The sequence below is a fragment of the Cebus imitator genome, unplaced genomic scaffold (assembly GCF_001604975.1).
Source record: "Cebus imitator isolate Cc_AM_T3 unplaced genomic scaffold, Cebus_imitator-1.0 Scaffold224, whole genome shotgun sequence".
Classification (NCBI taxonomy): Eukaryota; Metazoa; Chordata; class Mammalia; order Primates; family Cebidae; genus Cebus; species Cebus imitator.
The window spans coordinates 359,132-376,134 of record NW_016107539.1 but is presented as its reverse complement, the minus strand read 5'-3'; the positions used below and the strand labels follow the sequence as shown (position 1 = coordinate 376,134).

At 40.0% G+C, this 17,003-nt stretch overlaps 2 protein-coding genes and 1 non-coding gene across 4 annotated transcripts in view; 2 read left to right on the top strand and 1 right to left on the bottom strand.

The window, feature by feature from the left end:
• Positions 1-451: 451 nt before the first annotated feature.
• On the bottom strand, positions 452-3,456 carry MOCS3 (molybdenum cofactor synthesis 3). Its single transcript, XM_017496864.2, has one exon. It carries the CDS (start codon positions 3,328-3,330, stop codon positions 1,948-1,950), a length of 1,383 nt encoding a protein of 460 aa, XP_017352353.1. The 5' UTR covers positions 3,331-3,456; the 3' UTR covers positions 452-1,947.
• A 167-nt stretch (positions 3,457-3,623) lies between these two features.
• Positions 3,624-17,003, top strand: part of DPM1 (dolichyl-phosphate mannosyltransferase subunit 1, catalytic) — a 21,388-nt gene continuing 8,008 nt past the window's right edge. The window contains exons 1-5 of one of the 2 annotated variants that reach the window (XM_017496867.2): positions 3,624-3,817; positions 6,389-6,488; positions 13,149-13,182; positions 15,782-15,858; positions 15,943-15,968. In XM_017496867.2, the coding sequence (XP_017352356.1) occupies positions 3,657-3,817; positions 6,389-6,488; positions 13,149-13,182; positions 15,782-15,858; positions 15,943-15,968 (398 nt within the window). In that variant the 5' untranslated portion in view covers positions 3,624-3,656. The remainder of the gene's footprint in view (positions 3,818-6,388; positions 6,489-13,148; positions 13,183-15,781; positions 15,859-15,942; positions 15,969-17,003) is intronic. The other variant, XM_017496865.2, reaches the window with a different exon arrangement.
• Positions 9,313-9,416, top strand: LOC119466752. The gene has a single exon (XR_005195215.1). It is a non-coding gene; the product is annotated as a U6 spliceosomal RNA (small nuclear RNA).

Here is a 17,003-nt window from a genome sequence, read left to right as displayed (position 1 = left end):
AGAATAAGGTAGTGACTCGGCTTCTCAACACATGGACTGTGGCTGAAGTGTTGGGCTTTCTGGGAGAGCAGGGGGGTCATGTCAAGTGAAACTGGTGAGACTGGAGTAGCAATTTCCTCCTGTACTTGAAAGAATAGTCACTGTTCTCATAAGGCCAGTTTTGTGCATGATCTTGGGCACCACTCCTAGAAGTATAGTCTTGACTCTGTCCCCAAAATTCTCAAAAGCTCTTCCTACCACTTTAGTAAACCCTTTCCCACTTAGCCAGTCAGCTTCTCTTGCCTGTCCCCAGTGACAACCAGGTTTATAGGAACTACAGCTTTCTATAACTTTGGGACATCAGCCTTTAGAATATACAATCATTCTGGTGTCTCGCTACCTGTCTCCTGATATTTACCAGAATCAGTTGTCCCTGGAAGGAGGAGATGAAAAACACAGTACACGTTTGTTCTCCACTCCAGGTCTCAGTCATTTACTTCCATAACGCCTTAAGACAAACAGTCATAAGAGACCTGCTTCATCTTTATAAGAGAAGGGTATACTATACTTTAAGTATACCTGTTCAAACAATTAGTTACAATATTTCATAGTTACAACTTGATGACTAATTTTGAATTTGATTGTTAAATACCACCCTCTTATACTAAAACAGATTCTATATCACAGATTTCAAATTGGTGAGTAAATCTGGTCTGCAGAGGGTTTTTTCTGGCCTATAATGCTTTTAAGCTTTTTTTTCTAATTGTTGACGGAGATACAAAGACTTTGCAGTTACATCTGTGATTTCTGCTACTCTTCAACAACAACAATGGATGATTATGGGCCTGCATGCCGCAACCTGTGAGGGAACGGGCGCCCTTTTCACAGGCCATTAGTTCAACCGGCCACTGACAGGCACTCACAAATCAAATTTTTACCTTAAATTTTGTTGTCTATATTGGAAGTTGGGGAGACTCTACCTACCATTTTATGAAAATGTAAAGTAAACAAACATAAAAACACATTTTACATTCGTATAAAATGCTGGAATAAAAAAGATTAAATCCAAATAGAAAAGGCAAGTTAAAAGGGAAGCAGCAGACGGTTGGGACTTGGACTTTAAGATTCCAAAGCAGGTCAAACCAATTTAGAAAATGTTCTATGTATGTGCAACATAAGGTGGACTCTGAAGCTAACTTTTATAAAACAGGAGCAATTTGTAAGAGGCACTGACAGACTACAAAGGTGGCTTCCTTTATTTTGGCAAACTTTAAACATCTCATTTTGACACTAATTCAAAATGCCAAATAGAATGACCCCCCTTTCTAAATAATTAAAACAATTTACATTTTAAACATGTACTTTTGTAGCATGTATTCTATCATCTGAAATATTAATAAGATCAATAATTTTTCTTTTTTTTCTTTTTTAATATAAAGAAGGGGTTTCACCATGTTGGCCAGGCTGGTCTCGAACTCCTGACCTCAAGTGATCTGCCCACCTTGGCCTCCCAAAGTGCTGGGATTACAGGCGTGAAGCCACCACACCCAGCCAAGATCCAAGAATTTCTTAACTAAACAGTAAACTGACCCTAAGTATATACTCTGTGATCAATTTGATAAGACTAAGTTTACTGCACCTTAATTCCAGGTATAAAATGATTTAGAAAGCATTTTGACTGGGGGAAATGGAAAATAAGGACAGGTCAATGATCTGCAGTTTAAAATACAAAATCCTGTCACGTTATATCTCACATGTTCAAGACACCCTCTATGTGCTGGAAAAAAAAAAAAATGATGGTTCTCAGAAACAGTATAATCCATTAATAAGTCATCCAATACACAACAATTTTTTAAATTCCTTATAAAAAAGGAGTCCATGTATTCACAGATACTGTACAATCCCCAGCTCCTGTATATTACATCTCCTGTATATTCATATCTTCCCCATCAGACTATACCAGTCACCTTAGTACTGTGGAAATGTTCCATCAATTTTAGCAGCCCAGGCCATGAGGCCCCCCACAACATCCCGGACTGTTAAAGAGTCTAACTCTGGAGCTGCTGATAAGGACTGGAGGATCTTCACGGCTTTCTGTGAGTCATTTCCCAGTTTGCAAATCACATAAATGGGGAGAGCAGCCCCTTCTTGTGTACGCCGCTTCTCTTCCCGGATTGCTTCTCCTAAGAGTGTCAGGCTCTCCGCATCCCTGCGTTCCAAATGTTTCAGAGGGATGTGTAGGGCATGAGGCAAACGACAGATGTCTACCTCGACCTGAGGCCTGACGTCCAGCAACAGATGGGATGCCCCAGAATCCAGAAGTCGCTTATAGTCGGTAACGGAAACACGCTCCTCTGGGCTCAGTAACTGCAGGGAGCGGCATTTATCGGTGGCTGAGGAGCCACAGAAGGCTTCATAGTCCAGCAGATCAGTCACAGTGGGCCGTTCTCCGCAGGCTGCACAGTCAAGCCTGCGACTCCGCAGCCGAATACAGCGGAAATGCCCTCTCAGGGCATCAAAGAGCAACAGGCTGCCACTGTAAGAGGGGCCCAGACCCGCAGCGATTTTCAGCACTTCCAAGGCCTGCAGGCAGCCCAGGACCCCAGTTACCACACCGAGCACCCCGCCGTCCGCGCAGTTGGTCACTGTCTCCGCTGGGGGTGGCTGGGGGAATATGCAGCGATAGCAAGGCCCACCGTCATAATGGTAGACTGTGATTTGGCCCTCGAAGCGCAAGGCACTGGCAGACACGAGAGGCCGACCCGCCAGCACACATGCGTCATTAACCAGGTAGCGAGTGGGCACGTTGTCCGAGCAGTCGGCCACCACATCATATCGGCGGACCAGGTCTAGGGCAGTGGCTGGCGTAAGGGCCTGAGTGTACGGCACGCATTCCACCTCCGAATTGAGGCGGCGCAGAGAGGCGGCGGCCGAAAAGGCCTTGGCCTGGCCAGCCAGTGCCTCGCCATGCAGCACTTGGCGGGCCAGGTTGCTCATCTCGACCACGTCATAGTCCACAAGGCCAAGGCGGCCCACGCCAGCCGCTGCCAAGTACTGCGCCAGTGGACAGCCGAGCCCACCGCAGCCCACGACTAGCACGGACGCAGTCGCCAGGCGCAGCTGTCCGTGCACGCCCAGCTCCGGCAGCACTAGCTGCCGGCTATAGCGCAGAATCTCATCTCGGGACAGAGCAGCCTTTGGCGGCAGCGGCGACACCGGAACCAGCCGTTCCGGCTGCGGTTTCTGCTCCGCCAAAAGGGCAGCCGCCAGCTTCTGCTTCAGGGAATACAATTCCTCCTCACGTCGGGCAACTTCAGCCTGTAAGGAAAGTACCTCCTCACGGGAAGCCATGACGACCTCTTCCGGAAGTTGTCATGAAAGGCATTTCCGCTTCCGCTTCCAGCTTCTGTCTCCTAGCGACTGGGATAAACTAAAAAACTTCATGGAGCTTGGGAAAAGGTGTTAATAGACATGTACTTCCTAAAGAAACCTTCAGATTAAACCTTAAAGATGCATAAATCCTGAATATTTCTAATTGAACCACACAACTGTTCTAGAAGAACCAGCACTCAATCACACAGATCATCCCCCTCTCCCAAATTTGGTAGGGTCCGACCTGTCCTTTTTCCGCGCCTCATTTGCGCCATTCCGCTTCCGGCGTCTGGCTCACTTCCGCCATGGCCTCCTTGGAAGTGAGTCGTAGTCCGCTCAGGTCTCGGCGGGAGCTGGAGGTGCGCAGTACACGACAGGACAAATGTTCGGTGCTTTTACCCACCTACAACGAGCGCGAGAACCTGCCGCTTATCGTGTGGTTGCTGGTGAAAAGCTTCTCCGAGAGGTAGCGCACCAGGTCTCCCTCCGCGAGGAATGAGATGAGCTGGCTTCCCCGGCCTGGGTGTCGGCAGCTGGCTGCGCGAGTCGGCCCCGTCAGCCTTCTTTGGCTCACGCAGGAAGGCTTGGGGAGAGGGCCACTCTGCGAGGGAAGCAGAGGCAGATGCTTGTTGGGTTTTCTTCGTGTCCTGGGTTCTTATTCCTGTCCTTGGGCTTTGTGAGACACTCATTTATCTTTATTATGAACTATCCCCGTCCCCCGTTTTTTCGTAGAAGGGTTGCCCACTCTTTTACTTGGAAGCGAGCCTGAAAGCGTGACCCCAGTCTTCCCTCTAGGTGGTCAGGATCTGCGGCAAGAGCCGAGAGAGTCCAAGCGAGAGCGCTCACCCTCCATTCCGGTGCTGAGTACTTATATAAGCATGAGGTTTGGTCTGTGCGAATTAGGGAGCTGTTGCTGGGCACGATAACCTTTGTGGAAAGGAGAGGGCAGAAGAGCATCTTCGCTGATCATGGTGGATGTTTGGTGTGATTGTTAGAACCGGGATGGAGGGGGTGGAGTTCGAATTTGGAAGTGTTATATGCAGTGTTTATTTAAAACTGCAGAATATCTTGGAGTCGGTACGAAGTAACTTGTTCTACGATGGCACAAATGGGATCATGATGTGAAATCTTTGGAGACTTTTTTTTTCATATTAACGTATATAAATATAGCAAATTACTTTGGAAGTTAGGTAACATTCCATATGTGTCTGTTATTTAATCAGGTCATGGCAATGAACGGATTATTTCCAGAGGTTTTTGGTTGTTTTTGGTTTTTTGGCTTTTGCTTTGCAAGTGAGAACAAGGACTTTGCTCCCACCATATTTTTCAGCTGAATTTAGAAAAGTGCTTGACACATAATGGTGCTCCTTTATTGTATCAATTTTGGCAGCAGACACACTCGTACTTGTGTACTGGGGATAAATTCTTCAAGGTAGGATTTCTGCGTCGACAGAGAGGTGCTTAAAATGGACAGTTATTGCCAAATTGCTCTAAAGAAAAAGGATTATACCAGTTCAGGATTCTCCATTCTTCAGAGTGCCTGTTTTCCCATCAACCAGTCTGCTTGAGCATTATTAAATTTAACATTGTTGGAAGTGCTAATTTGTGAAAACCGTTGCCGTCTTGATTGTATTTCCTTGCTGCTTTCACATGCCTTGCCCCTCAGCGTTTTAAAATTTATATTTGTCCGTTTAATCTTTTAATTTTGATTTCTATAAGCTCTAAATTAATTAACCATCATTCAACCGATCTCATTCAGGGCTTGTATTCTAATTTTGCAAAATTTTTTGCTGTTTTCTTTAATTTTTTACGTTGTACCATTTATCTTTCCTTTTAATGGTTTGTGAAAATCTTTTAAGACCAAAATGAGGTTTAATAAAGGAAACAAAACTATTTGCTTTTCAGATGCAATCAAATTAGCTGAAGTCAGCCCAGCTTGATTCCTTTAGGCTTCCTCTCCCGTAAATGGAGTAGCTAGCTGCTTTGAAGTGGTAGGGGACAGTAATTTGCTTTTAACGACCCCATTTTGTTTATGGAATTTTTCTTTCAGCACGTCTACTAAAATCACCGTACATGTTTTGGCATGTAAAGGTACCAGTGCCCAAATTTAAGGCACAGTGGGAAGCCAGAGTCATTGTATCTACTCTTGGAGAATAGATACACAGTGTTTTGTTTTCTTGTCTTCAGAGTTGCTGGGGCTGACTTGTTAAAGCCTTTAACAGTGGAATATGTTTTCTGCTTGATTTTCTTGCATATGTTTCTTAGAGCAGGACCAAGAGAAAACAGAATGTTATGTTGTCGGTATAAAATTTATAATAAGAATGCCTTTAAAAGGGAGGGAGTCGGGGGGTGTACTACATGTACACCCATGCAGTATTTATCCGCCAAGTATTGTGTTGCCTTGTTTTTAGGCTAGAAACTACCACCTGAAGTTAATGGGAAGTAACATGTTAATTCTGAAGCACAGTGGAATCTTTTGTAATGCTACTCTGCTTTGGTTTTTTTAAGCTGATAATGTGAGGTCATAGGCACAACTATTTGAAATCGTTTAAGATTGTGTCACCATTCTAAAATGGGGTTTTTAAAAGGTGAAATTAAATCAGATTTATACTTGATAATTCTATTTGGATTAAATTAGAAGAATAATCCCTCAGAATTACTCAGTTTGGTTTAAGTTACCATGTAAAGTACTTTTGAAATACTTTATGTAACTAAGATTTGGTATTAAGGTTCACAATTCTCTTTCCAAAGTAGGTAATAAAATTTCATATGATACATATGTCATTACATGATTTTCTTTTGAACTACAAAGTATGTTCTCTATGTAAGAAGGACGTTAGCATGTTTCAGCAACATACTGGGTTTGGAGGTAAAGTACTAAATGTTCGATATTTATTCTTTTGATAATTGAAGTTTTCCTTAATGATTAATATAGCAATAAATCTCCACTTATATTTTTAAGGAATTAGTGCTTTAAAAATTACTTTTAAAGTTAACATTGTCATTAATCATTAATACAAATTTAATTTTTTTTTAGTGGAATCAACTATGAAATTATAATCATAGATGATGGAAGCCCAGATGGAACAAAGGATGTTGCTGAACAGTTGGAGAAGATCTATGGGTCAGACAGAATTGTAAGTTATATGAACATTTTTCTGTCATGAATTGTGATTATGTCGGGGAAAGATGAGAAATAATGCTTAAATTCAGTCTGTTTGTTTAGAAACTGAAAAGATAAAGAGGAACTTAACACATTTGAGATTTAAATGTATTTTCATTGTCCTTAAAATTTTACTTATCTTTGGTATGTTGGGTCAGTGGTCATTTTACAGCAGAGAGTGAGCTTTTGGATGAACTCTGTTGATGACTAATTCTGCAGATCAGTTTTCTTGAAGGGCAAAAATTAAAGCTTGATACTGAATTGACAAGGAATATTGCAGAATTGGGTTGTAATTGGTAGTGTGTCTGTCTTAATCTTTCTTGCCCACTTTTTGTAAGTATTCTCATACTTTCAATAGAGAATACTGCCCGAATTTAAGAGCATGTAGGTAGAAAAAGTTACTGTTTTCTTGTGAAACGTTAATGACTTCTCAGAGTACTTGGCATTTTTAGTCTATAGAGTAGTCTTGTGGAAATAGATTGACTTCCTTAGTCCTAAACTTTAGATTTTCCCACTATACCTTGAAATTTGTTATTCTACTATAGAAGTAACTTAGGCAAATATAGAGTTTATTTTATAATGGCTTCATAAGTTTTATTTTAGGTCACTGGTTTGGATTTATAAATGTTTATACTTGTGAGCGCTTTTATAATTTATATTCATAAATTATTGCAGACCAGAGTTTTTCAGTGTTGGCACTATTGACGTGTGGACAGATTAATTCTTTACTGTGGGGGTTGTCCTGTGCATTGTAGTATGTTCAGCACCATATCTGGACTCTCCTCACTAGCTGCTGTTAGAAACCGTCCTCCCCAGTTGGCAACTGCAGATGTCCGGATATTTCAGATACTTCCTTTGGGGGAAAAATTATCCTTTGCCCCCAGTAGAGAATCACTGGTATAGAGAAAGAAGTGTCTTTGAGAACCTTTATTGTTATTTGCAATTCAAGAAATGGTAAATTAATCATCATTTAAAGAGAACAGTCACCCGGTCCAAACATTCTTGATAAGTCTTAGTAATAGAAATACTTTACACAACTCATGTTTATTTAGAGATGAATGTCAGTTGCATGAGGTCTTGGTGGCAAGAACTTAAAGGAATTGTATTACTCATATACATGGTAAATCTATAAATTCTTTCAGTCTGTCTCACAGATGTGTAACTCATGTCTGTCACACCTCAAGTCTTCTCTGAAAATCTCCTAATGGATAGGAATACAGAAGGAGGTAAAAAGTTAACAAATTTTCAGGCTTCTAGCAGAGACTTTCAGTAGTGCTAGGTTTAAATTTTTGGCCAATAGTTCCCCAGCTTTTCTTTTAGAAGCCCAGGGCAAAGGCCACTGATTCACAACACTCTGAGTTATGTGTGGCCATTTAATCTGGGACCATCAACCAGACAGCATTTTGAATACTTTTGTCATAAAATCTCAGCCTTAGGATGTGATTGATTGATTTTAGGGAATGGTTAATAAACTGACCTTTCAAATTTTGAAACAACATTGTCTTCAAAGACATTTTTCTTGTCAACCCAATAAAATTCAAAATGAGAAAAAAATTTGCATTCACTGTTAAGGTTTCCCTCTGCTACCAGATAAAATTCCTTATTCATTCATTATTTTATGACATTTAAATAAGTTAAACTAGAAAATGACTTAAAAGACAGTATTTGAAATCCTAATCCTGAAGACAATGGTATTAAAAAAAAAATAGTATTAATCCATGCTAGGGGTGACACTTGCTTTTAGTGATACATGTATGTTTAGTTGGGAAGATGAGGGATTACTGAAACCACGTTAGAATACATCAGGTAAAGTATTCAGCACAGATGCTCTGTCAGCCTTTCAAACTGGCTGAAATGAATCTTTCAGTAAAGAAGCCAAAGAAGATATTTTTAAAATTCTGTAGGTGGCGCAACTAAGCAAGAGGTTAGGCCATTTTCCAAGGTTACACAGCTAGGTGGAACCATAGAGAAATTGGGGGCACTTACTCTGAACTATTCACAGAGATCGGAAACTGTGAAGGACCTCAACTGTTCTGTGTTCAATGCTTCTATTTATTTTTTTTTTAAACGGAGTTTCATCATATTGGTCAGGCTGGTCTTGAACTCCTGACGTCAGGTGATCCACCCGCCTCAGCCTCCCAAATGCTGGGATTACAGGTGTGAGCCTCCGTGCCTGGCTTGAATGCTTCTATTATGTTTGGTTTATGTAGTTTGTTTCATCCCCCAACTTGAGATCAGATAAAGGCATCTATATTTTGCCATTATTTTCTTCCAGCTTTATTGAGGTATAATTGACAAAGTTATATATATTTAAAGTATACATTGCGATGGTTTGATACACACATGCATTGTGAAATGAATACCACATTTGGGGAACGAGCATGTCCATCATGTCACACAGTTATCCTTTAGAGCGAGTTGACAGTGGTGAGGACAGTTAAGATTTGCTGTCTGCATATTTCAAGTATATGATACGATATTATTAGCTATAGTCACCATGCTGTATATTAGATTCTCAGAACTTTATCTTACATTTTGTCATTATTTTATAGTTTAATATTTTAAAAACTTGTTCTGATAATAAAATGTAATACGTGTTTATTATTCTTAAAACATCAAATATAAGGTAAAAAGTTTTGGGCCAGGCATGGTGGCTCGTGCCTGTAATCCCAACACTTTGGGAGGTGAAGGAGTGAGGAGTTTGAGACCAGCCTGGCCAATGGTGAAACCCCGTCTCTAAAAAAAATAATAAAATAATAAAATAAAAAGGTTTGACTATTTGAAAATATTAAATTTCTGTCCTCGCTTTGGCAGCACATATGCTAAAATTGGAACGACATAGAGAAGATTAGCATGGCCCCTGCACACAAGGATGACGTGCAAATTCGTGAAGAATTATTTTAAAAAATAAAAATTATTTTTTAAAAAATTCAACTCCTGTCTATTCCCAAATGCCAAAATATTTCTAACAACATCAGTACCCCAACCAGATAATTCATAAGACCAGAACTAGAAATGGCCAGTAAACAAGAAAAAAATACTGAGCCTCACTGATAAGTGAAGATTTACAAAATAGGACAGTATATACTGGTCTTATTAACTGAAGATTTAATTTTCTCCTTTTTAACCAGTGTTTCTGAGAGTTATTATAGAACAAGTCCACTCAAATACTGTTGATCGTATTATAAATTGATACTGTTTTTCTGAAGTGTCATCTGGCAGTAATCTCATGACCCTCAAAAATACTTACACCTTTGTAATAAGTATAAAGCAGTTTATGAAACTGTATATATAGTATAATCTCAATTCTGTTTTTCAGTAACTTTTTGCAAGATTGTCTATGATAAATAGTTTTACAAAAGTTTTCGTCAAACAAATTCTAGTTTCACATGAAGTATTTTATAAGCAGTTGTGGTAACCATACTTTGAAGAGTATATGCCTGGCATTCTTGCAAGCACTTTATATGAATCTATTTCCTTGTTCCTCATGAAAGCCATGTGAGATAGGGGGCTCTGTCATGTCCCTTTATATTCTCAAAGCCACATGGCAAATGAGTAGTGGCCAGGATTCAAACCCAGACATTGTGGTTCCAGAGTTCATGTTCCTATCTGCAGTGCTATCCTGCCTCACACAGAAAGGGGCCATCAGATTGATGTGAAGAGGCAGAAAAGGATCGGGGAGGGTGGACAGGTGGAATTAAGAGTTTGAAAGTAAAGCATACCAAATAGAAACAGTGTGAATTTCCTACATAAAAAATAAACAAGCACATTCTTGTAAAATATAAATATTACCAGTAAACCCAAAGTTGCCTTTGATGAACATTTCTTTCTTTCTTTCTTTGTTGGAGTCTTGCTCTTTTGCCCAGGCTGGAGTGCAGTGGCACAATCTCAGCTCACTGCAAACTCAGCCTCCTGAGTTCAAGCGGTTCTCCTGCCTCAGCCTCCCGAGTAGCTGGGATTACAGACCTGCACCACTATGCTAGCAAATTTTAGTATTTTTAGTAGAGACGGGGTTTCATCATGTTGGTCAGGCTGGTCTTGAACTCCTGACTTCAGGTGATCTGCCCACCTCAGCTTCCCAAAGTGCTGGGATTACAGGCATGAGCCACTGTGCCTGGCCTGATGAACATTTTCTAATAGGCATCCCATTCCCTTGCCCAGGGGAGACCCAGGTCAACAGTTTGATGTGTTTTTTTGTTCATATGTGTGTGTGTATGTAAAACTAGGTAGTGTGGTGGTCTTGTTTCTGTCATCTTCCTATGTCATCATTACTTCTATCTTGAAGAACTTTTGTCATCACCTTATTTCCTTAGTTGCTCCGTAGTATTGTAATATTGTATATAAACCTTTGAACACTCTGAAAATTTTAAGTATTGTAGTCTCTCTTGTCCATGGTTTTGCTTTCCATGGTTTGTTACCTGCAGTCTGAAAAGAGGTAAGTACGGTACAGAAGATATTTTGAGTTAGACCAAGTTCACATAACTTTTATTACAATATATTATTATTATTGTTTTATTTTATTATTAGGTATTGTTAATCTCTTACTGTGCCTAATTTATAAATTAAACTGTAATAGATATGTATAGATAAGAAAAAGTATATATGAGGTTTGGTACTTTTGGAGATTACAGGCATCCCTTGGAGGTCTTAGAAAGTATCCCATGGGGTTTAGTGGGTGTGCAACTATAATAAAGTTTTGTTTGTTTTTTGAGTTTCACTCTGTCACCCAGGCTGGAGTGCTGTGGCACGATCTCAGCTCGCTGCAACCTCTACTTCCCAGGTGCAAGTGATTCTCCTACCTCAGCCTTCTGAATAGATAGGATTACAGGGGTGTGCCACTATGCCTGGCTGATTTTTGTATTTTTAGTAGAGACAGGGTCTCACCACGGTGGCCAAGCTGGTCTCTAACTCATGACCTCAAATGATTTACCCACCTCAGCCTCCCAAACTGCTGGGATTACAGGAGAGAGCCACTGCATGTAGTGAAAGTTACCTTTTCTTAAAAGAAAGATTTTCTAGCTGAAGCAGTTATAGAAAATCTCAGATGAGCTTTATAAGATTTGCTTTTTCAGGGCAGATAACAGATGGGGTCAGTATTTTGTCAGAAACTATTCAAATAAAATCTAGCTGTGATCTGATATATCCTGTTTGATTTTTTTCAGTGACTTGCAATTATCATAGATGCTTATTTGAATGTCTTTTCTCCCTGTAAACTCTTACCAGACAGCAGTGTATTTTATCCATCTTTATGCAAGATGTACTTTGCTATAGATGTAAATTGTGACTTAAAAAATTTTAAATGTGGGATAGTGGAGTAATAGTGTAGAGGATTTTTTTTTTTTTTAGCAGTTAGAGTTAAATTGTTATTAGCTTAAAATAGCCTATTATCGCTGTAAGATGTTTTTTGTAAGTCTCATGGTAATCATAGAGGAAAAGTCTAAAGTAGATTCACAAAAGATAAAAAGTAAGGAATCAAAGCATAGCACTAGAGAAAATAACTTAATCATGACCGTAGAGGAAATAGAGAAGCAAAAGAGCTACAAAACAACTAGAAGCAATTAACAAAATGGTAGTAGTAAGTTCTTACATGTCAGTGATTACCATGGATGTAAAAGGATTAAATTATCTAAAGACCTAGAGTGACTGGATTTTTTTTAAAAAGAACCAACTATATGCTGCCTACAAAAGACTTGTAAGGACACAGATAGACTGAAAGTGAAGGGATGGAAAATATGTTCTATGCAAATAGAAACCTGTGGTTTCTATTTGCATAGAATAGAGAGAATTTGCATGTAGTGAAAAAAAAATTCATCCTTCTTTAATTGAATTGAAAATGCTTTGTTGAGAGATTTGCAGTCAGAGGCAACCTGTTTATATACCTGCAAGTAAAGAAGGGAACAGATAGACAAGACATGCTCACTAATGAGTCGACCTGAATCCCATACCTCAGAAACGTAAGGCAGAGTGAGAACTTTGGCATTCGACTTTTTAAGTGTCCAGCCGAGAGGAAAAAGCTAAACAATAAAGTCAGGGTCCAACTATTAAGCAAAAAGATTTAGAAGGACTAAGTAATTGACAAGTAGTAAGAAAAGAGAAAGAATTTAACCTTTTTATTAGGAATATAACATGTCCTTAGACCAGTAGAGGAGATGAGGTCAACCAAGCATAAGGTCAAGGTAAGTTGGTAGAAGAAGAGTGATATTAGTGTTCAAAACCCAAGGGAATTGAGAGAACAAACATCAGATTTCCCAAGAAGGTATGAAATAGTGAGTTAAGTCCTACATTTTTCTAGGAAGGAATCAATAGGTTTAAAAGGAAAACCACATAATAGATGTAAGGACATATTTAAAATAGAGTCAATATCACCAGGAAAAAAAAAGTTTAAAATTTTGATTGTAGAGTTGGGTTAAAGAATGTTGTTTTTCCTTAGAAGCTGTGTTAAACTATTTGGTTTGTTACCAAATGCTTTTTTTTTTCTTTTGGCAAAAAAAAAATATTAGGCATACTTTGCTTTAAGTTCTAATAAGTGCTACTATATTTCTATTAAAGTGAGTATGCACTTTTGAATAAAGTAAGATTTAACATGATAAGATTTTTGTTTCTTTGTGTAAAATGTTGTTTCTTATTCCTACAGCTTCTAAGACCACGAGAGAAAAAGCTGGGACTAGGTAAGTTGTGGAACTTCTAATCGCTCATACCTGCTATTTGCCTGGTGAGATCATCCAGTGTGTATTTTCCCAGTTTGGAATAGGGCCAAAATACAGTAACATCCTGTGATAGTTTTTAATGGTCTTAATGACTTTTAAATGGTATAACTTGGGATACCTGTATAAGTCAGGGCCCACTCAGGAAAACAGAAACCACTGTAAGTCTTTCAGTGCAGGGAATATAATAGAGTCTCTGGTTACACCAGTGAAGGAATTCCTGAGAAACCAAATGAAACAGTGAGGCTAAAACAAGATTAGTAATAGCTGGAGGTCACTGTCACTCCTAGGGATGGAGCAACAGTGGGAAAAGATGTTTTTAGAGCCCAAGAACCTGGGCTGCCCAGAGGGAGCTAGAATGATGGGTTGGGGGCTGCCTGGCAGGAGCTAGAACTGTGGGAAATTCCCACTCAGAGGTGGGAGGGAAAGTAAAATAGGGAGGACTTAGACTTAAACTTTTCCCTTCTCTTCTCCCTCCTGTCTTCACCTGTACGTCCCAAAGGTGTTTGGCAGCCAGTTGACAAGAGAATCTGGAAAATGTAGTTCATTACAATATAGCACAGAGTAGGGAAGGGCCAGAGAATGGGTCTGAGGGCAACGATCTTGGACCAGCACGCTGCAAACCTAGGAATATTCTTTAAGTTATAAGTTTAAAAACTTACTCTTTAATGCCTGGTGCAGTGGCTCACACCTGTTACCTCAGCACTTTGGGAGGCTGAGGCTGGTGGAACACAAGGTCAAGAGATCGAGACCATCCTGGCCAACATGGTGAAACCCCATCTCTACTAAAAATACAAAACTTAGCTGGGCATGGTGGCACATGCCTGTAGTCCCAGCTGCTCAGGAGGCTGAGTCAGGAGAATCGCTTAAACCCAAGAGGTGGAGGTTGCAGTGAGCCATGATCATGACATTGCACTCCAGCCTGGTGACAGAGTGAGACTCCGTCTCAAAAAAAAAAGCTATTCTTTATTTTTAAAGAAGGAAGATTTCCCAGCTTTTAAACATACAGCATTATTGAAAAGCTCATATGAACTTGGTAATTCTGAGATGAAAATCTGCCTTTACTTGTGCTGTTGGTCAGATTTGCAATGTCAAATAAGCATGGAGACAGCACAGTTCTTAACTGGAGTCTGTTATCCTGAAGACCATCAATTCCCAAGCATCATCAGATGTTCTCAGAATCTGAACCCAGAAAATTTCTTTGGGATTGAAAAAAAAAATCTGAAAACTGCCATAAAACCAAAAAGTATAGTGTATATATTCACTTCTTTTTTTCTTTTCTTTTTCTTTTTTCTTTGAGACAGAGTCTTGCTCTGATGCCCAGGCTGGAGTGCAATGGCACAATCTCAGCTCACTGCAACCTCTGCCTCCTGGGTTCAAGTGATTTCTTGTGAGTCAGCCTTCTGAGTAACTGGAATTACAGGAGTGTGCCACCATGCCCAGCTAATTTTTTTTTTTTTAAAGACGGGGTTTCACCATGTTGATGAGGCTGGTCTTGAACTCCCAACCTCAGGTGATCTGCCCGCCTTGGCCTCCAAAGTGCTTGGATTACAGGCGTGAGCCACTACGCCTGGCCTAATTTTTTGTATTTTTAGTGAGATGAGGTTTCACCTTGTTGGGCCAGGCTGGTCTTGAACTCCTGAGCTCAAGTGATTCCCCCACCTCAGCCTCCCAAAGTGCTGGGATTACACTCATGAGCCACCACACCTGGCCAATATTCACTACTTAACAAAGTAAGTTAGAATAGCTCAGCCTTGCTCATAAGACACTTGTGAGGGGTCTGGGGTAGAGAATGCAGGGATCCCCAAGTCCTGCTCCTGACCAATTATCCTACCCTGCCAAGTCCCTGTGGGACTTTGAGGCATGGAGCTGGCTAAGTAATTGTCAGGTAGGCCTTTGGCCCGAAATACTGGAGCAGGGGTCTAGCATACCAGTGTAAAAGATACTCAGTGTGTAGCTTTTGTGGAAATGGACTTAGTGCTGGAAAGAGCAGAAGCTGGAAGCCTTGTTAGGTAGCCATCTAAGCATCAGAAGGTAGAGAAGAAAAAGGGAATTGAGATGTTTTGGATAGAGAATCAATAGGACTTAATTATAGTTTAGAAGTTATGGTTAAAGGCAGGAAATCAAGAATCATCTCTAGACCTGTGGATGGGGCAGTTGGATAGTTGGTGCTGACTTGTAAATGTGGAGCTCTAAGAAGAGGTCTAACCTTTTCAGTGTCTAGGGGAACTCTAAGGAAACTCCAGATGGGTTTTTTAAAGCATAAGAATATGTAATTGTTATGTAACCTCAGACTTTTAAACTTATAAACTCTTTTCTTTGCTAAACTGAAATAGAGGTATGATCTCTTCTGTTAAATTGACATCTCTGGAGGTGTGTGGCCAGCTACCGTCTTGATTATATACGTGAACCTATGTACTTAAGGTGAAAAATACCAATTTATTAATACCACTTTTAGAGGACTAATGGGTGCTTTTCAGCTGCTAAACAATTTCCTCCATGTTCAAATGTATATGTAAAGATTTCTGTTGGTTTTCTTGAATGGATATACTTTCACTTTTAGGAACTGCGTATATTCATGGAATGAAACATGCCACAGGAAACTACATAATTATTATGGATGCTGATCTCTCACACCATGTAAGTGGTAAATTTCTTTATTAGCTATTTATGATAGTCTTAGCCTATTTTACTGACTTGCTGTTTATTCTTTCCAAATTTCAGCCAAAATTTATTCCTGAATTCATTAGGTAGGTACTATTTCTAATATTTGAAAGAAATATGACTGAAATAATTTATCATACTGGTTTTGGGCATATTTTCATTTTATTAATCAAAAACACTCATGCTGTTTTTTTCTATCAAAAATACAGCAAAAGCTTGGGAAGTCAAGGCAGGAGGGTTTCTTGAAGTCAGCAGTTTGAGACCAACCTGGGCAACAAAAGGCGGCTTTGTCGCTACAGAAAAACTGGCACGCCTGTAGTCCTGGCTACTCGGGAGACTCAGGTGGGAGGATCAGTTGAGCCCAGGACTTTAAGGCTGCAGTGAGCTATGGTCATGCCACTGCACTCTAGTCTTGGTGACCCTGAGACAGAGTGAGACCCTGTCTCTAAAATATTTATTTATCTATATAGATAGTAGACACACACGCAACACACATTTCAGAGACTAAATGATGTATTTCAGGAGTCCTCAGGAGCAAATCAACAGGTACTTCCTTTGTTATTTGAATTCCTCAGACCACAGAAAAAGGTGGAAGATGGCTTCTCTGATAAATGGAATGAAGCCTTGAGTTACTAGAGTAAAACACCATGAACAAATAGAGTTTATTCCAGGAAGGCCAAAATGGCACATTATTGATAATCACGCAATATAATTCATTTATCATGTTAACAAAAAAAGTAGTATGATTAAGCCTGTAGATGCTAAAGGAGATATTTACTACCATTTTCTAGTTAAAACTTAAGAATAGAAGGAAATTATTTTTTATTTATTTATTTTTAAGACGAGGTTTCACGGTATTGGTCAGGCTGGTCTCGAACTGCTGACCTCAGGTGATCCGCCCGCCTCAGCCTCCCAAAGTGCTGGGATTACAGGCGTGAGCCACCGCACCTGGCTAGAAAATTAATTATTTTAATTTTAGAGACAAGGTCACCCAGGCTGGAGTACAGTGGCACAATCACAGATCATTACAACCTCAACGTCCCTGGCTCAAGTGATCCTCCCATTGCAGCTTCCCAAACAGCTGAAACTAAAGGCATGTGTCACCATGCCTGACAATATAT

Bases quoted from the DNA above. Each gene is read 5' to 3' on its own strand.
- MOCS3 (XM_017496864.2), bottom strand. From the start codon at position 3,330: ATGGCTTCCCGTGAGGAGGTACTTTCCTTACAGGCTGAAGTTGCCCGA.